The sequence below is a fragment of the Pelophylax lessonae genome, assembly GCF_965119305.1.
Source record: "Pelophylax lessonae genome assembly, chromosome: 7".
Lineage (NCBI taxonomy): Eukaryota > Metazoa > Chordata > Amphibia > Anura > Ranidae > Pelophylax > Pelophylax lessonae.
In genome coordinates this window covers 95,495,938-95,516,934 of record NC_138774.1, presented here as the reverse complement: position 1 = coordinate 95,516,934, position 20,997 = coordinate 95,495,938, and the positions used below count along the sequence as shown (strand labels likewise).

General features: G+C 44.9%; 1 protein-coding gene across 1 annotated transcript in view; it reads right to left on the bottom strand.

The window, feature by feature from the left end:
• MSH5 (mutS homolog 5) overlaps nt 1–20,997 on the bottom strand; it is a 257,259-nt gene that overhangs the window by 101,242 nt on the left and 135,020 nt on the right. The window contains exons 12-13 of the mRNA XM_082264441.1: nt 15,698–15,770; nt 11,804–11,913 (exon numbers count right to left, since the gene is read on the bottom strand). Of these exons, the coding sequence (XP_082120567.1) occupies nt 11,804–11,913; nt 15,698–15,770 (183 nt within the window). The remainder of the gene's footprint in view (nt 1–11,803; nt 11,914–15,697; nt 15,771–20,997) is intronic.

The window sequence follows — 20,997 nt, the reverse complement described above, 5'->3', positions numbered from 1 at the left end:
TCCCCAAAGGTTTTTGATTAAATAGCGGAATAGAAAATATGATCCCAAAAAAGTGTATGTATATCACACGTACACAACCACACTAGGCCCCAATTACTATTGTTTGTACCCCTAAAAGGCTAGGAGTAGGGGGAGTATGGAACAGGCAGCACCCTCAAACCTTCAGAAGTATGAGATGAACCCCAACAACTTGGAAAGGTGGATCTCTCTCACACGTACCAACACAGACTATCCCCCAATTTAACTGATCCCCAAAGGTTTTTGATTAAATAGCGGAATAGAAAATATGATCCCAAAAAAGTGTATGTATATCACACGTACACAACCACACTAGGCCCCAATTACTATTGTTTGTACCCCTAAAAGGCTAGGAGTAGGGGGAGTATGGAACAGGCAGCACCCTCAAACCTTCAGAAGTATGAGATGAACCCCAACAACTTGGAAAGGTGGATCTCTCTCACACGTACCAACACAGACTATCCCCCAATTTAACTGATCCCCAAAGGTTTTTGATTAAATAGCGGAATAGAAAATATGATCCAAAAAAAGTGTATGTATATCACACGTACACAACCACACTAGGCCCCAATTACTATTGTTTGTACCCCTAAAAGGCTAGGAGTAGGGGGAGTATGGAACAGGCAGCACCCTCAAACCTTCAGAAGTATGAGATGAACCCCAACAACTTGGAAAGGTGGATCTCTCTCACACGTACCAACACAGACTATCCCCCAATTTAACTGATCCCCAAAGGTTTTTGATTAAATAGCGGAATAGAAAATATGATCCAAAAAAAGTGTATGTATATCACACGTACACAACCACACTAGGCCCCAATTACTATTGTTTGTACCCCTAAAAGGCTAGATGAGGAGTAGGGGGAGTATGGAACAGGCAGCACCCTCAAACCTTCAGAAGTATGAGATGAACCCCAACAACTTGGAAAGGTGGATCTCTCTCACACGTACCGACACAGACTATCCCGCAATTCAATTGATCCTCAAAGGTTTTTATTGAATAGCGGAATAGGAAATATGATCAAAAAAAGTGTATGTATCTCGCACGTACACAACCACACTAGGCCCCAATTACTATTGTTTGTACCCCTAAAAGGCTAGATGAGGAGTAGGGGGGGTATGGAACAGGCAGCACCCTCAAACCTTCAGAAGTATGAGATGAACCCCAACAACTTGGAAAGGTGGATCTCTCTCACACGTACCGACACAGACTATCCCGCAATTCAATTGATCCTCAAAGGTTTTTATTGAATAGCGGAATAGGAAATATGATCAAAAAAAGTGTATGTATCTCGCACGTACACAACCACACTAGGCCCCAATTACTATTGTTTGTACCCCTAAAAGGCTAGATGAGGAGTAGGGGGGGTATGGAACAGGCAGCACCCTCAAACCTTCAGAAGTATGAGATGAACCCCAACAACTTGGAAAGGTGGATCTCTCTCACACGTACCGACACAGACTATCCCGCAATTCAATTGATCCTCAAAGGTTTTTATTGAATAGCGGAATAGGAAATATGATCAAAAAAAGTGTATGTATCTCGCACGTACACAACCACACTAGGCCCCAATTACTATTGTTTGTACCCCTAAAAGGCTAGATGAGGAGTAGGGGGAGTATGGAACAGGCAGCACCCTCAAACCTTCAGAAGTATGAGATGAACCCCAACAACTTGGAAAGGTGGATCTCTCTCACACGTACCAACACAGACTATCCCCCAATTTAACTGATCCCCAAAGGTTTTTGATTAAATAGCGGAATAGAAAATATGATCCAAAAAAAGTGTATGTATATCACACGTACACAACCACACTAGGCCCCAATTACTATTGTTTGTACCCCTAAAAGGCTAGATGAGGAGTAGGGGGAGTATGGAACAGGCAGCACCCTCAAACCTTCAGAAGTATGAGATGAACCCCAACAACTTGGAAAGGTGGATCTCTCTCACACGTACCGACACAGACTATCCCGCAATTCAATTGATCCTCAAAGGTTTTTATTGAATAGCGGAATAGGAAATATGATCAAAAAAAGTGTATGTATCTCGCACGTACACAACCACACTAGGCCCCAATTACTATTGTTTGTACCCCTAAAAGGCTAGATGAGGAGTAGGGGGAGTATGGAACAGGCAGCACCCTCAAACCTTCAGAAGTATGAGATGAACCCCAACAACTTGGAAAGGTGGATCTCTCTCACACGTACCAACACAGACTATCCCCCAATTTAACTGATCCCCAGAGGTTTTTGATTAAATAGCGGAATAGAAAATATGATCCCAAAAAAGTGTATGTATATCACACGTACACAACCACACTAGGCCCCAATTACTATTGTTTGTACCCCTAAAAGGCTAGGAGTAGGGGGAGTATGGAACAGGCAGCACCCTCAAACCTTCAGAAGTATGAGATGAACCCCAACAACTTGGAAAGGTGGATCTCTCTCACACGTACCAACACAGACTATCCCCCAATTTAACTGATCCCCAAAGGTTTTTGATTAAATAGCGGAATAGAAAATATGATCCCAAAAAAGTGTATGTATATCACACGTACACAACCACACTAGGCCCCAATTACTATTGTTTGTACCCCTAAAAGGCTAGGAGTAGGGGGAGTATGGAACAGGCAGCACCCTCAAACCTTCAGAAGTATGAGATGAACCCCAACAACTTGGAAAGGTGGATCTCTCTCACACGTACCAACACAGACTATCCCCCAATTTAACTGATCCCCAAAGGTTTTTGATTAAATAGCGGAATAGAAAATATGATCCCAAAAAAGTGTATGTATATCACACGTACACAACCACACTAGGCCCCAATTACTATTGTTTGTACCCCTAAAAGGCTAGGAGTAGGGGGAGTATGGAACAGGCAGCACCCTCAAACCTTCAGAAGTATGAGATGAACCCCAACAACTTGGAAAGGTGGATCTCTCTCACACGTACCAACACAGACTATCCCCCAATTTAACTGATCCCCAAAGGTTTTTGATTAAATAGCGGAATAGAAAATATGATCCCAAAAAAGTGTATGTATATCACACGTACACAACCACACTAGGCCCCAATTACTATTGTTTGTACCCCTAAAAGGCTAGGAGTAGGGGGAGTATGGAACAGGCAGCACCCTCAAACCTTCAGAAGTATGAGATGAACCCCAACAACTTGGAAAGGTGGATCTCTCTCACACGTACCAACACAGACTATCCCCCAATTTAACTGATCCCCAAAGGTTTTTGATTAAATAGCGGAATAGAAAATATGATCCCAAAAAAGTGTATGTATATCACACGTACACAACCACACTAGGCCCCAATTACTATTGTTTGTACCCCTAAAAGGCTAGGAGTAGGGGGAGTATGGAACAGGCAGCACCCTCAAACCTTCAGAAGTATGAGATGAACCCCAACAACTTGGAAAGGTGGATCTCTCTCACACGTACCAACACAGACTATCCCCCAATTTAACTGATCCCCAAAGGTTTTTGATTAAATAGCGGAATAGAAAATATGATCCCAAAAAAGTGTATGTATATCACACGTACACAACCACACTAGGCCCCAATTACTATTGTTTGTACCCCTAAAAGGCTAGATGAGGAGTAGGGGGAGTATGGAACAGGCAGCACCCTCAAACCTTCAGAAGTATGAGATTGTGTTCACTGTACCCCACAAAGATTGAGTTCACTGCACCCCACAATGATTGTGTTCACTGCACCCCACAAAGATTGTGTTCACTGCACCTCACAAAGATTGTGTTCACTGTACCCCCCAAAGATTGTGTTCACTGCACCCCACAAAGATTCTGTTCACTGTACCCCACAAAGATTGTGTTCACTGCACCCCAAAAAGATTGTGTTCACTGCACCCCAAAAAGGATGTTGTTCACTGCACCCCAAAAAGGATGTTGTTCACTCCACCCCAAAAAGATTGTGTTCACTGCACCCCACAAAGATTGTGTTCACTGCACCCCAAAAAGTTTGTGTTCACTGCACCCCAAAAATGATTTTGTTCACTGCACCCCAAAAAGGATTTTGTTCACTGCACCCCAAAAAGGATGTTGTTCACTCCACCCCAAAAAGATTGTGTTCACTGCACCCCAAAAAGATTGTGTTCACTGCACCCCACAAAGGATTTTGTTCACTGCACCCCAAAAAGATTGTGTTCACTGCACCCCAAAAAGGATGCTGTTCACTGCACCCCAAAAAGGATTTTGTTCACTGCACCCCAAAAAGATTGTGTTCACTGCACCCCACAAAGGATTTTGTTCACTGCACCCCACAAAGATTGTGTTCACTGCACACCAAAAAGGATTGTGTTCACTGCACCCCAAAAAGATTTTGTTCACTGCAGCCCAAAAAGATTGTGTTCACTGCAGCCCAAAAAGATTGTGTTCACTGCAGCCCAAAAAGATTGTGTTCACTGCAGCCCAAAAAGATTGTGTTCACTGCAGCCCAAAAAGATTGTGTTCACTGCAGCCCAAAAAGATTGTGTTCACTGCAGCTCACACACAGAAAAATGGATGTGGATCACTGACACCTGCCTATCTACAATCCCACACCACACAGCAATATCGATTGTAGTTTGTAGAACACAGTTTCCCTAAAATTCAGCAGACTCTGTCCCTAACAGGATTGAGAAGAGATCGTAGATCAGGATTGAGTGCAGACCCCACCCCCCACACAGCAATATCGATTGTAGTTTGTAGAAGACACTGACCCTATAATTCAGCAGACTCTATCCCTAAAATGCCTACAACTCGCCCTGCCTAAACACTCCGACCTGTCCCTCAATTCTATCCGGACACAAATGGTTTTTTCCTGCCTATCTTTCCTTAATCAGCAGCCAGCACGTTGATGTGTGCTCTGTCCCTGAATCTAAGCAGCATAATGACGCCGCTGCGGCTGCCTCGAACTTATAAAGACTTGGTCACATGCTTCAGACGGCCAATCACAGCTACTGAGACATTTGCAGGCATGGCTGGGATGGCTTAAGGCACACCAGTTAAACGATTGTTGATTGGCTGTTGAAAGCCCGCCATGAAAAGAGCGCCAAAGCATGCAAAACCCGGAAATAAAACGACCGAACACGGATTTTTACCCGAACATACAGTAAAGTGTCCGTGTCCGTGTTCGGGTACAAAAAATCCAATTATTCGGTACGAACACGAATAATACAGTCCGTGTTCGCTCAACACTACGTATCATACAAAGTAAAATGTACAGAGGTCAGTAGTATGTAGGGCAGCGTACAGAGGTCAGTAGGCTTTAGGGCAGTGTACAGAGGTCAGTAGGCTATGGGGCAGAGTACAGAGGTCAGTAGGCTGTAAGGCAGCGTACAGAGGTCAGTAGGCTGTAGGGCAGCGTACAGAGGTCAGTAGGCTGTAGGGCAGCGTACAGAGGTCAGTAGGCTGTAGGGCAGCGTACAGAGGTCAGTAGGCTGTAGGGCAGTGTGAAGTAGTGAGTAGTTTGTAGGGCAGTGTGCAGTGGTCAGTAGTTTGTAGGGTAGTGTACAGTGCTCAGTAGTTTGTAGGGTAGTGTACAGTGCTCAGTAGTTTGTAGGGCAGTGTAACGAGGTCAGTAGCATGTAGGGCAGTGTATAGGGGTCAGTCGTTTTTAGGGCGGTGTAGAAAGGTCAGTAGGATGTAGGGCAATGTACAGAGGTCAGTAGCATGTAGGGCAGTGTATACGGGTCAGTTGATTGTAGGTAAGGATAGAGTGGTCAGTAGGCTGTAGGACGGTGTACAGAGAATAGGGCAGAGGACAGGAGTTGACAGGACAGAGGATAGGACAGTGTACAGGGATCAGTAAAGCCACACACCAGGGGGCTTGGAGGGCACACACCAGGGGAGGGTCAGGAGGGCACACACTGGGGGGGGGGGGGGTCAGGAGGGCACACAACCGGGGGTTATGAGGGCACACACCAGGGGGTTGGAAGGGCATACACTGGGGGGAGGGTCAGGAGCACACACACTGTGGGGAGGGTAGTGAGGGCACACACCAGTGGAGAGTCAGGAGGCCACACACTGGGTGTCAGGAGGGCACACATCAGTGGTTGGGAGGGCACACACTGGGGGGGGGGTTGGGAAGGCATACCATGGGGTATCAGGAGGGCACACACTGGGGGGGGGGGGGTGGGAGGGCATACCATGGGGTGTCAGGAGGGCACACTGGGGTGGGGTTGGGAGGGCATACCATGGGGTGTCAGGGGGGCACACACTTGGGGGGGTTGGGAGGGCATACCATGGGGTGTCAGGAGGGCACACACTGGGGTGGGGGTTGGGAGGGCATACCATGGGGTGTCAGGAGGGCACACACTGGGGGGAGGTGTTGGGAGGGCATACCATGGGGTATCAGGAGGGCACACACTGGGGGGGTTGGGAGGACATACCATGGGGTGTCAAGAGGGAACACACTGGGGGAGCTGTTGGGAGGGCATACCATGGGGTGTCAGGGGGGCACACACGGGGGGGGGGTTGGGAGGGCATACCATGGGGTGTCAGGAGGACACACACTGGGGGGGAGGTGTTGGGAGGGCATACCATGGGGTATCAGGAGGGCACACACCAGGGGGCATTCACAATGCTTATTGAGCTAAATGAAAAGGACATGCATTTCCATTTGTCAGCTAACAGCACCTCTATGCTAAGCTGCAGTAACTCAGCAGACTTAGCATAGAGGTGCTTGCAAACTAATCCACCATGTACAGCTAGCTGAGCCTACCTCCAGGAACATTCACTCGGCTCTCTCTGCTCAGCTGCTCACACTTCCCTCTTCCAGGCGGGCGCGATCTCCTTGGTCAGGTACATCCCCATCCCGCCCACTCAAGCAGTAAGCAACCTGCAGGAGATAGGCTGGAAACCTGCTGGGGGAGGTACAGGGGGCAGAGCGTCAAGTATCTATGTGTAATGGCTGAGTCGTCCCGACCGCAGCTCTGATTTCCCGGGGGGGGGGGGGGTTGGCCTCACAATCAGTAATATTTTCTCGGGGGGAGCAATTGCCCTGTTGCCCCCCCGCCGAACCCCTGAGACTGACTCACCGAACCCCTGGGGTTCGATCGAACCCAGGTTAAGAACCACTGCTCTAAAATATGTTAAATGCACATATCTTACGGAAATATTTTGTAGAAACGAATGGTCTGGTGGCTGGGTCTTTTTAAGTCCCTGCTGCATTTTTTAGCCATTTGCATGGTGCAATATACATTCTAACCAGTAGATGACAGTATGTTTATAAAAATAATAGAACGTTCAGTCATACAAAACAGTACTAAATGATTAAACTCAAGGAAAAGAAAACTTGTCTTCCATAGCAATCAGCTGTCCTTTAAATTTGTTTCTTTAACAGTGAATTCTATTTGCTATTGACTCGGATTCCATTCTTGTTCTCATTTGCTTCAGTTTTCTAGTTTTATTTGGTCAGCCCAATATGTGATGTTTACTGTACAGTACAATTATATATAAAATATGTACAAATGTAAATATTTAAAATTATTGTTGTAATGTTTTCATTTATCAGGGCCGGTTCACACTGGATTCAGAGCGAATTCACTGCAAATTCACACTGCATCAAAATCGTAGCATGTACATGCGAACTGATTGCGGAGTATGTTAACGACACCCCGCAGTCAGTTTGAAAAATGCAGCACGATTTGCATTATCAGATCACATGGGTGTGAACACCTTTGCAATCTGATTCCGGTGTAAACGAGTTTGGTGTGAATGAGATGCAAATTCAGCCATACGGTTTTTAGGGCTGAATTTGCATCGCACAGTCATCGCATGAGATCTGCACAGCAATGCTGTGAAAATCACATGCGATGTCTGGCATCGCACTAGTGTGAACCGGCCCTCAAGGTCATGATATAGTTGGAATAAACCACTTGAGTACCAGCCTGTTTTTGTTTTCGGTGCTGTGTTAGTTTAACTGACAACTCTGTTACTCTGTTGTGCAACACTGTACCCAAATTAGTTATTTTTTTATTGCATAGGGCTTTCTTTTGGTGGTATGAGATAAATGCTGGGTTTTTATGATTTACTATAAAAAGGAAAAAAGACCAAGACATTTTAAGAGTAAACGGTTTCTCTTAACTTTCTGTTAAAAATGGCAGAATAATATGAAACACTCTGAAATGACCCTTTTTGTGAAAGTAGACACATTTATTGGAAATGAAGAAACATTCAGGTACTGATGGGGGTAAACACGGAGCTTGAGAATGGTGCACTAGATACACTAATGTATAGGTCATACACAGAGGAAGGAGAAAGTGAATGGCTTAATGTACTGGTCCCATACAGTGGCAGGATGGAGATGAAGGGGTTAATGTTCAGATGTGTAGAATAAAGGAGGTGAAAGGGTTAATAAATGGGTCAAATAGAGATAGTACAGGAAGAGTAGGGGGTTAATAAAAAAAACTATCCTGGTGTCCATAAAACAGAATGAATGAATTTATTCTGCCCACATTCATAATTACACAACCTCTCTCCTCCTGTTGTAATGGGAAGGAGAGGGATCAGCACTGTAGCCAGTACCATGCAATCGCAATGGTGACCAATCACAGCAATCACATAGTACCTGATCCTTCAGTTTAGCTGGGTAATGGTTCTTGATGTTCTGAGCTGTCTAATGAGAGCTGGGTACAAAGCGGTCACCGTACGGATCAGCCACCTAACCGCTTTTTATCTAGTATTGTTTATAAATGACACTGGATAAATACAGGGCAGCGGACCTGCCCCTATAAAACGTAACACGTTATAGGAAAAAAAAAATGCAGAGGTCAAAGGACTAGACATTATTATTTCCTGTGGTGTCCCTGGGGCTGATCTTTCCCAATTTTTGGCTTACCATGCCTTGCTCTGCTTTAAGTCTTAGAAGGTGGCCATCTTGGTAGAAGGTAAGGCTTTGCTTCCACATGTCAGAACTTTCAGCAATGGCAACAGTGAGAAGCACAGTAGAAACATCACCAAATCTGACTCCAAAATCTTCCGAAACTATTACTCAGAGGTGGCAGTGCCCTAACTCTCACACTGCAGACATACAGCTATAAGGCGAGGGGCAGCGCAAGGGGGGTGCCTTATTGTGCTATAGCACCTCCAAAACTGAAAGCCACTTTAGCGCCATCTCCTGCCCACCATGTACAATACATGCAGAAGCTCATACTGCTCTAATCCCTCCTCCTTGCAGTTCCCTGGGCTGGTAGTATCATTAGGATCCACTTCCAGGCAAGAACCAGCAGTGGCCACATGGATTCCCTGGATGCAAGGACATGGTAAACAATAGTGAACAGGTGACCATTGGATGGAGGGGGAGAGCAGAGGTGACCATTGGATGGAGGGTGGGGAGCAGAGGTGACCAGTAAATGGGGGGGGGGAGCAGGGGTGACCAGTGAATGGGGGGAGGGGGGAAGGAAGAGAGCAGAGGTGACCAGTAAATAGGGGGGGGGGGAGCAGGGGTGACCAGTGGAGGCGAAGGGGTTTTGCAGAGGTGACCAGTAGAAGGAGTAGGGTGCAAGGGTGACCAGCGGATGGAGGGAGTTGAGTGCAGAGCTAACCAATAGAGGGAGGTAGGTGAGTAAAGAAGTTACAAGTGGAGAGAAGGGGTGCAGAGGTGACCAGTGAATGTAGAGGTGACTGGGGAGGGGGGGGGGGATACAGAGGTGATCTGTGGATGCAGGGTGAGGGGGTCCATAGGTCATTCACAAGTGGATGGAGGTAGGTTCACAGGTGGTGATCAGTGGATGGATGGAAAGGGGTGCTGAGGTGACAAGTGGAGGGAGAGGATGCAGAGGTGACTAGCGGATGGAGTTGGGTTCAGAGGTGACTAGTGGGTGGAGGTGGGTGCAGAGGTGACTAGTGGGTGGAGGTGGGTGCAGAGGTGACTAGTGGATAGAGGTGGGTGCAAAGGTTGACTAGTGGATGGAGGTGGATACAGAGGTCACCAGCGGATGGAGGGGGGTGCAGAGGTCACCAGCAGATGGAAAGGGGTGTAGAGGTCACCAGCAGGTGAAGGGGGGTGCAGAGGTAACCAGTGGATGGTGATGGGTGCAGATTTGACTTAAGGAAGCAGTTCAGAAGTGACCAGTGGATGAAGGGGGTGCTGAGGTGACCAGTGGATGAAGTGAGGGGGTGCAAGGTCACCTATGGCTGGAAGAAGAGGGGAGAGCAGAGGTGACCAATGGATGGAGGAAGGGCTGCAGAGGTGCAGGATGGATGGAGGGAGGGGGTGCAGAGATGACCAGCAGATGGAGGGAGGCACTCTGATCACCAGTCTACAGGAGCACACTGACTACAATTGTACAGGGGGGCACGTGAACCATCAGTGTTCAAAGGGCACATTGACCAGTATACAGGGGGTCAGACTGACCACCATCATACGGGGGCACATAAACCATCATTTTACAGAAGCCACACTGAACACCACTGTACGGGGGACACACTAACCATCATTTTATAGGAGGAACACTGATCACCAGAATACAGGAGCAATGACCACGAATATACAGGGGGGCACAATGACTAACAATTGTATAAAGGCACACTGATAAAATAATGTTGTACACAGTCTTGACCAACACTCTATACGCTACATAGTACTGATCTCTACACTCTGTTATATGATGTTTCACAGTAAAGGGTGCACACTGACTGCTAACACCTGGGGATTAATTATTATGCAATGGTGGAGGGTTATTTACTGTGCAGTACTAGAGATAAATGAATTTGCAGTGCTGAGGGTTCATTACTGTGCTGTGTTGGAGGTTAATGACTGTGCTGGAAGTTTATCATTGTGTAATGCTGGGGGTTAATGATTGTGCCACGCTAAGTGGTTAACTATTGTTCAATGTTGGGAATTAATTATTGTTCCGTGCTGGTGGATGATAGTGTTAAGCTGGGGTTAATTTTAATGTACCATTCTGGGTGTTTTGTGCCTAATTATAGTGCTGTGCTGTGGGGTTATCAATGTTGGCCCTTACACTTGCTGGGAGTTATCATCACTGGTCCCAATTGAGCTTATTGTAGTTCACCAATCTCTTTAGTGTACCCCATGGCCAAACGTTGTCTATACAAAAGGGAAAAGGTGGCACACTACAAGCCATAGACCATGAAGAAAAATCCACTTTTTGGTCACGCCTACAAATGTACAGCAAGTGGTGCTCTGCGGGCACTGCACTAGCTCCCCAACTTTTCACCCAACACCCACAAGAACCCCCAATAAACTGCTAGGAGTTTTCCCTGTAAAGGCTTGGGCATCCTCGCATACCAGGAAGTGCTCTATTTTTTAGGAAGTATTACAGAAAAATGTACAATTTTCAGTATATTGCTAAGGCACAAATAACACAGCAAATCTTCAATTTCTAAATTCAAGTCCACTTTTTTCACATTAAACTGAACGTGTTTTGTAATGTTGAAGGCATTTCTGCACTCATCCAAGTGGCTTCCTTAGTTCTAATGTGCTTAGCAACAGTATTTATGACACCATGGTGATTGGGTTAGGTAAATAAGAGCAGAGTGGTAATACAAGCTTTTACACCCCCTGTAATGTTTTTGGCCTATGGGCATCTGCTTTGACACCTTCCATAACACAATGATCAGATTAAGGTAAATAAGTTACCTGTGTGACTGACTATAAATTCTGGGGTTTGTTTCTGACGCTCATTTGAAATGAGGAAAATGCCACTTGGATGAGTAGTGAAAAGTCTGATAAATTACATTACAATTCCAGGTAAATTAAACTAACTATTACTAGCTATTTATAATGCAGTTCTGTGTCCCTGGATTTCTCTCACCAGGGGGATGTAAATAACACTACATGATGGTATCTTCGTGTCTAAAGTCTCTAGTTCTTTCCGAGCAACATCAGTAAGAAAATCTGACAGTCCTTGGAGGCGTCGTTTTTCTGTCATAGAAGGAGATACATTGAGTAGTAAGCTCATCCTTTATAAAAGCAAGTTTACAATAAAATATAACAACAACGTCAACCTAACAATCTTCCCAACAAAAATCTACCAAACTAATAATTTTTCATCAGTCACAGGATCACTAAAAACTGAAAAGAAAACACTCACTAACTTCCACATGTCCCTCACTCGTCAGCAAAGCGTTGTTCCCTTGCTGATGGAAACGTTGCAGAATGTGGGTTGCCAGTGAGGAAATAATGTATTTCCAATTCCTCCAGCAAAAAAACAACACATACAGTCAGGTCCATAAATATTGGGACATCGACACAATTCTAATCATTTTGGCTCTTTACACCACCACAATGGATTTGAAATGAAACAAACATGATGTGCTTTAACTGCAGACATTCAGCTATAATTCGAGGGTATTTACATCCAAATCAGGTGAACGGCGTAGGAATTACAACAGTTTGCATATGTGCCTCCCACTTTTTAAGGTACCAAAAGTAATGGGACAGATTAGCAATCATAAATCAAACTTTCACTTTTTAATACTTGGTTGCAAATCCTTTGAAGTCAATTACAGCCTGAAGTCTGGAACGCATAGACATCACCAGACGCTGGGTTCATCCCTGGTGATGCTCTGCCAGGCCTCTACTGCAACTGTCTTCAGTTCCTGCTTGTTCTTGGGGCATTTTCCCTTCAGTTTTGTCTTCAGCAAGTGAAATGCATGCTCAATCGGATTCAGGTCAAGGGATCGACTTGGCCATTGCATAACATTCCACTTCTTTCCCTTAAAAAACTCTTTGGTTGCTTTCGCAGTATGCTTCGGGTCATTGTCCATCTGCACTGTGAAGCACCATCCAATGAGTTCTGAAGCATTTGGCTGAATATGAGCAGATAATATTGCCCGAAAAACTTCAGAATTCATCCTGCTGCTTTTGTCAGCAGTCAAATCATCAATAAATACAAGAGAACCAGTTCCATTGGCAGCCATACATGCCCACGCCATGACACTACCACCACCATGCTTCACTGGTGAAGTGGTATGCTTTGGATCATGAGCAGTTCCTTTCCTTCTCCATACTCTTCTCTTCCCATCACTCTGATACAAGTTGATCTTGGTCTCATCTGTCTATAGGATGTTGTTCCAGAACTGTGAAGGCTTTTTTAGATGTTGTTTGGCAAACTCTAATCTGGCCTTCCTGTTTTTGAGGCTCACCAATGGTTTACATCTTGTGGTGAACCCTCTGTATTCACTCTGGTGAAGTCTTCTCTTGATTGTTGACTTTGACACACATACACCTACCTCCTGGAGAGTGTTCTTGATCTGGCCAACTGTTGTGAAGGGTGTTTTCTTCACCAGGGAAAGAATTCTTTGGTTATCTATCACAGTTGTTTTCTGTGGTCTTCTGGGTCTTTTGGTGTTGCTGAGCTCACTGGTGCGTTCTTTCTTTTTAAGGATGTTCCAAACAGTTGATTTGGCCACACCTAATGCTTTTGCTTTCTCTCTGATGGGTTTGTTTTGTTTTTTAAGCCTAATGATGGCTTGCTTCACTGAGAGTGACAGCTCTTTGAATCTCATATTGCGAGTTGACAGCAACAGATTCCAAATGCAAATAGCACATTTGAAATGAACTCTGGACCTTTTATCTGTTCCTTGTAAATGTAATAATGAGGGAATAACACACACCTGGCCATGGAACAGCTGAGCAGCCAATTGTCCCATTACTTTTGGTCCCTTAAAAAGTAGGAGGCACATATACAAACTGTTGTAATTCCTACACCTTTCACCTGATTTGGATGTAAATACCCTCAAATTAAAGCGGAGTTCCACCCTGGGAAATTTTTTTTTTTATAAAAATACCCCCGGGACAGTCAGGGATAGTGCATTCCACAATGGATAGCCTCTGATCTGTCCCGGGTTGCATTTACCTGCAAGAAGAAATACCTTGAAAATGTATTGTCCAGCGCTGCCATCTCAGGTGTGGGCAGCTTGAAGCCAGCACGATCCTCTTCTGTGTCCTCTTCCGTCTTCTTGGGTCCCACGATGCACTGCACCGGCCCCGCCGTCACTTCCGGTGCCGCAGCGTCATCCCTGCACAGCTTCTGGGCATGCCCAGAAGCTTTTTAGCAAGGTATGACGGCGCCCGCACCGGAACTGACATCGGGGCCGGTGTAGGCGCATTGATTCCTGGGAGCGATGACGTTCAGCTCCTAGGAATCATTGCAAGCTAGGAAGTGACGAATCGCCGTGGCCGCCGAGGGGAGGAAGAGGAATTAAGGTAAGTATATTTTCTTCTAAACCAGGTAAGTAAAAAAAAAAAATAAATTGCGATTATCCATTTGTTTTTCAGGTGACCCGGAGCGAGAAGATGGAGGTAAGTTTAATTTTAGGGTGGAACTCCGCTTTAAAGCTGAAAGTCTGCAGTTAAAGCACATCTTGTTTGTTTCATTTCAAATCCATTGTGGTGGTGTATAGAGCCAAAAAGATTAGAATTGTGTCAATGTCACAATATTTATGGTCCTGACTGTAAGTAGATAAGTATTTTACTGACTTGTTTGCCCCTGTAAAGTGATCCTGTCACTGACTAGGAGGAAGTGTAATGTAACATAGCCCTAATAATGTGGGCACATTTAGACATCTTCAGTCTGTTGAGGAAAAGCAGGACTGCTCCACTCAAACCGTAAAATTAATCGGGCGGCTATACATTCACCTGGATCAATTTTACTTTACAGCCAACTGAAAAACAAGCACAAGCTCATAGCTGTTACTGCAGCTTTGTGCTAAACCTATTACTCTCTCTGGACCTACTACATATGTCCAAAGAGCTTAAGTAATTAAACATATGAAACATAGCTCAGCCAGTAGGATATGTTCCTTGTGCTGATGCTCAATTAGGTGAAATCCTCCTTCATCCAATAACCACCCCCCCCCAAATGCCATAATCTTCTAGGTGTGGCAGGGGTTAATAGACCTAAGGAGCTGTTACCGGGTTTCATCAAGAGGGGGCAGACCTATCAATTATTCACTCATTCTCTATTCATAGATCGCTTTTTCTAGCAGAGCAATAGAATGGATGCAGCAGCCCCCCCCCCCCCCCCACTACAGGTTGTCTGCAGAAATAAACAACAGCAATATTTAAGTAATGATAAATTGGCCTCTTCTAATAATATGGCATTAAACCTGAAACCAAAAATGTATTAAATTGCAGCTTACATTAGATGTGGTGGCTGCATCAGTTTTCATTTCTTTGGATTTTTTCCCTCTGTTTTTACCTAGTGATCTGGCCAGTAACACACCTCCTATATTAATCAGACACAACTCTGGAGTAATGAGAACAGGAAGCACAGTAGAAAGCAGCATTATCAGTTCTGGGGGGGTAGTGTTAAATGTTTTTGAGACACTAAAAAATTTAAGCCAAAGTCCAGCTAACACGTTATAATCAGTTACAGCAAAGTTTGTTTTTCCATTTGGGAGAAAAGGTTTTGCATTCATAAATAAAAGCTGATCATTTCAATCAGTGTTAAGTGATTTCTCTCAGCCATGTAAACTGATACATTCTGCTTCAGAGCTTGAGCTTGTGAGCTTGTTGCGCCTGGATCACGAGTTGAAAACAGAAGAGAGAAAGCCTAAAATATAGCCATCACATCTAAGAACTGGTAAGCTGCAACATAATAAATGTTTGCTTTTGGGTTTAATACTGCTTTAAGACAATATTTGCTCATTCTGGGATTCAGCTTTAAAACTGCATCTGAAAACCCTATATATCTGTCACTCACTCTCATCCACAGCTGGGTCTACAAATGGTTTAATGCAGAAACGCTTTTCTCTCAGGCTTTCTTCAAAATTCATCTGGGTGAGAGTGAACATAAAAGAGAAAGAGAGAGAAAAAAAATTAGTCGCTTCAATCTCTGATGCTCAACGACCAATAGTGTGATTTAGTTCGAATTTGACCCAAATGTCCAAACTGGAGCAAATTTTGAACTGCATTGAAGTCAATGAGGGAATGATTTGAGGATCACTTTTGGTCCTTTGGAGGAAAGGTTACTGTAACATGAATGACATGGGAATCACCCCACTGAGTTTTTGTTTTTTATTTTGGGTGTAGTTATGCAGCACCCTCCTAGATAAGCTGCTAGGATGTTTGGTACATTTAGTTATTTTTGGCTCCTCTGCAGTCAATAGAGCAGCTGTTGATTTATTTTGGCCACTCTAGGTTTCACAGGCTGCAGGTTTGATTGCTCTCCCCTGCCTTTTGGAACATATGAGGTTGAGCGAGGCAAATGGACAGCATGGATATTTATTGATAAATACAAAAATATGTGCAGCGCTAGAAGAAAAAAATTCCCAACAAAATAAATTGTCCAATCGCAGGAAACATTCCACAAGTAACGTAAACAATTGATGGTGAGAAAAAGTCCAATATATAATGGTGCAAATCATATATAAGTGCAGCAAATCCCGTCACCAGTGAAGGTAGAAATATATTGCGCTCACCAGATGGATGGGACCCCAAAACACCTTATAGTGTAGGAGTCAAACAGGCTTAAAAATGATGGAGTGTCCCCACAGATTTTTCACCGATTCCAACGGCAACCATGCAAATCTCCGGTAGATGGAATAGTTCAGAGATTCCCCCTGCATTCGGTTTCCATGCAGTCCACCGCCTACTTCCTACAGGTGTACCCAATTAATTCTACCTCTATATATATATATGAACACTGGCTACCTGCTGACTTTATCTTTTGAAAAAGGCATTTATGCCGAAACATGTAAAGAGGACTTGGTCAGCCCAGCTGTTTTACATCTTATATGCCTGTCTTTCACGGATGTCTGTAAGTGTATCAGCTTTATTGATATTAAATTGATTTTAGCAATATTACGCTATATGTCCCTCCATTTTTTTCGGTTTTACCACCCACCATGTGGAAGGGGAATCTCTGAACTATTCCATCTACCGGAGATTTGCATGGTTGCCGTTGGAATCGGTGAAAAATCTGTGGGGACACTCCATCATTTTTAAGCCTGTTTGACTCCTACACTATAAGGTGTTTTGGGGTCCCATCCATCTGGTGAGCGCAATATATTTCTACCTTCACTGGTGACGGGATTTGCTGCACTTATATATGATTTGCACCATTATATATTGGACTTTTTCTCACCATCAATTGTTTACGTTACTTGTGGAATGTTTCCTGCGATTGGACAATTTATTTTGTTGGGAATTTTTTTCTTCTAGCGCTGCACATATTTTTGTATTTATTGATTTATCACCCTCCTTAGTTCAGTGATTGATGTCAGCTGCTTACATTTTTTAAGTTAGCGCAATAATCTCTATTTTATTCTGGATATTTATTGTGCTGCAGCAAATCACTGGGGAGGGGTGTCTAGTAGGTGGCTGAAGAGCACATAAATAGTTGGGGCCTGGAGCAGCTGTTTTGCAGCCCTGGGTCTAACCCTGCAGGGGGAGTCCCCAGCCTGTGGGGCTCTGCCCCTCTGGACAGACTGCTGGGGTTTGCTGCATGTTTACAGGGGTCCCAGCTGTGGCATAGCTGGGGGGGGGGGTACTTCTAAATCCTTTTTTGAAGCTAAGCAAAGGAACCCTTGTCTAAGGACCTGGTCTGGAGAGCTCTTTAAAGAGTTTTAAAGAGTGTCTGGTGGAAGTCGGAAGGGGTCTGCCTGTCCTATGGCATTGCGAGCATTAACCTCTCTCTCACTGAAGAGTGTCTGGTGGATACTGAAAGGAGGCATCCGGTGATCCTGTGACTGAGTACTGACCTGAGTTCAGTGTCCTAGTGACTATGCATTATTTACTTTGGGTGGAAGAGCCAGGGATATTCCTGACTGGGACAGTTTCTAAAGAGGACTCAGTCTGACATTTGTATTTGTTCCTGCATACAGACTGTTCATAGAAGTTTAGCAAAGTGAAATTTCCTCCAGCGAATATTCAGTAAAACTGAAGTATCCATAGCATCTTTTACTCCATCCACGTTCTCCAGCAATAAAAATCCTAAAAAGACACCCCCATAGCTCCCAACTGTCCCTGATTTCGGGAGACAGTCCCTGATTTGGAATAAAGTCCCTCTGTCCCTCTTTCCTCTTCATTTGTCCCTCATTTTGGTCTGATGTACATAGTTGTATATAAAATGCACTATTTATCTTTCAAAAAGTGTTTCCCAGTGCTAAATCATTCATTTAATTTCTAAATTGTAAATTTCAAAAGCCAATATAAAGGAATAGTAGTGGTAAAAAAAAAAAAAAAACACTTGTGGGTTTAACTAACAATTTTTTAGTATAATTTTCCTTTAAGGGGGCGTGTCCTATGCCTGCATACATTTGTTAATATGTGCTCCTCATTCCCATCTCAAAAAGTTGGGAGGTATGTATCCCCTAGACCAGCGTTTCACAATTGGTGTTCAGTGGAACCCTAGGGTTCCGCGAGAACAAAATTGGGGTTTCCGCAGCATTTTGCCACATCCAAGATGGCCGCTGTTACCTGCTGTTCCTGGAAGGGTGGACACAGCAGAGATTGTACAACCACAGGGAGCGCGATCTTAAGCCTGCCCTGCCGTCAGAGCCCGCCCTAGCACCCGCCTTTCCATTAGCCAGACACTTAGACTTGGCTCGTTCGTGAGAGAGCCCGTCCAGCCATCAGCCAGCCAGCCCTGCCGTCAGCCATTTTCTATCACTCGTGGTAGAGGAGTGATAGAGAGTGGATGTGATATTTGAAATAGAAATTATTTTTTAGGGACTTTAAAAGGCTCTATCAGGGGCATTGAAAGACCCTGTCAGGGGCATTGAAAGACTCTGTCAGGGGCATTGAAAGACTCTGTCAGGGGCATTGAAATTCTCTGCTAGAGACATTAAATGCTCTGTAAGGGACATTAAAAGGATCTGTCAAGGGCATTGAAAGACTGTTAACTGTATTTTTTCAAAGTGTTCAAATCTTTTTGCTCCACATCTAACTCAAAAATCTTGCTTAAGTTCAGTTCTATCTAAGGCTCCATTCATACCTGGGCGTTTTTGAGTGTTTTTCAGCTCCAAAAACACTAAAAAAAAACGTTTAAAAATGCCCAACAGGTAAAACCCCATTCAACCAGCGTTTTTGATAGAGGTCAATGCCTGCCTCCAAAAACGCCTGAAAAAAAAACGCCTGAAAATCGCTGTAAAAATCGTGGTAAAAACGCTACGCTCAAGTGTGAATGCAGCCCAAGAGTGTTATCAAAGGTTGTGAGATCCGTAATTTTTAAAGTGTTTTTTTTTTTTTTTTACCAATAAACAACTATGAATTTGGAAAGCTGGTTAAAGCAGGGAACTCATCAGAGAAAAAATATTACTACTTCTACCTGTTCGGCACTTATACAGTAGAAACTGAGAAAGAAGATACAATTAAAAATCCAGAAAACGTGCCTGAAATAGTTGTATCTACTGTTCCTCAAATAGCAGAGACAAGTGACAAGTCAAAAAAGAAAAGCACACAATGCTAGCCAATCTTCTTCTCAAACAAAGAAAAGAAAATATGATAGCTACTTGTCATTTGGATTCACAAGTGCCAGAAATGAAGATTGTCCTGAAGCACAATGCGTCCTGAGCAAAACCACGCAGAGTACAAAGATAAAGACATTGACTTTTTTAAGCGAAAGCTAAAGGAGTAATAGAAGAGTAAACAATTTATGAGCAAAAAAATTCAAAATGCTAATGAAAAAGCCACAGTGGCTTCTTACAGTGTGAGTTGCCGCATAGCACTTGCAGGAGAAGCACACTGTCAGGGAAATGGCCATAGGAGAACTGGCAACATTGCCAGTAATAGAAATGGACGCTCCTGACTCAACTGACACAGCCCTCTGCTGGCCTGTCAGGGAAATGGCCATAGGAGAACTGGCAACATTGCCAGTAATAGAAATGGATGCTCCTGACTCAACTGACACAGCCCTCTGCTGGCCTGTCAGGGAAATGGCCTATAAAAGGTGGCCATAGGATCAGACTCATTGCTGGATTATCTCTCAGCTTCCTGTGTTTCCTGTGCTTCCTGTTTCCTGTTTTGATTTCCTGTTGTGACTTGGCTTGTTCCTGATTCCGTTTGATCTCCTGCTCCTGGTTTGACCCTTGGCTTCTCCCACTGACCTTGCTTCCGTTACCTACTGTGTATGACCCCGGCTTGCTTCAAGACCTCGGCTATTCTGGTTGTCTCCTGTGCATGACCTCGGCTTGTACCACGGTTTCCGCTACTAGAGACTATTCCTTGGCACAAGGTAGCCCGGCTGCTTCAGAGCCTTGAAGACTCATACCCTGCTGCGATTCCAGCCTGTTCCAGTTCGCTCTCGGATTGCTCTGGTTCTACCTACCTGCCTGCAGCTGGTAACCCGTGCCACTTGGGGCGCCACACCCTTTGTACCATCTCCAGGGGTGTGCCGCACTGAGCCGCAAGGGGAGCCCTCTCAGCACCTCGGCCTCGGAAGGTAACCCTGACAGTATAATCCAGCCTTGTCAGAGGCCGACAGAGGTGCTTCCCCACTCGTGGCTCTATGCCAGCAGGTCACTGCCCTTACCCAGGCAGTACAGCGTCTGCAGGAGGGATACTTCCAACTGGAAGGTCGACTGCAACATCTGACAACTTCTCCTGCTCCTGCGGATCCCAGTCCTTCATCCACCAGCACAGTTTCTGCTCCATCCCTCCCGGGACAGCCAGTTTCCTCCCACACTATGATGGTTCCTCCCCCTGAGCCACGGGTGCCAATACCTGAACGCTTCTCTGGTGAACAGAAGAAATTCAGGGCCTTCAGAAACGCATGCCAACTATACCTGGCCCTCCAGCCTAGGACTTTCACTTCAGAGACTGTAAAGGTTGGGTTTGTGATTTCATTACTGTTGGAGGAGCCACAGGCCTGGGCCCATGGCCTGCTGGAGCAAAAGGACCCTGCTCTCAATTCTATTGACACCTTCTTTGATCTAATGGCCCAACTTTATGATGATCCTCAGCGTGTGGCTACGGCTGAGGCTACCTTGCATTCCCTCCAGCAGGGAAAACGCCCCGCCGAAGATTACACAGTAGAGTTCCGCAAGTGGTCCACTGATACGT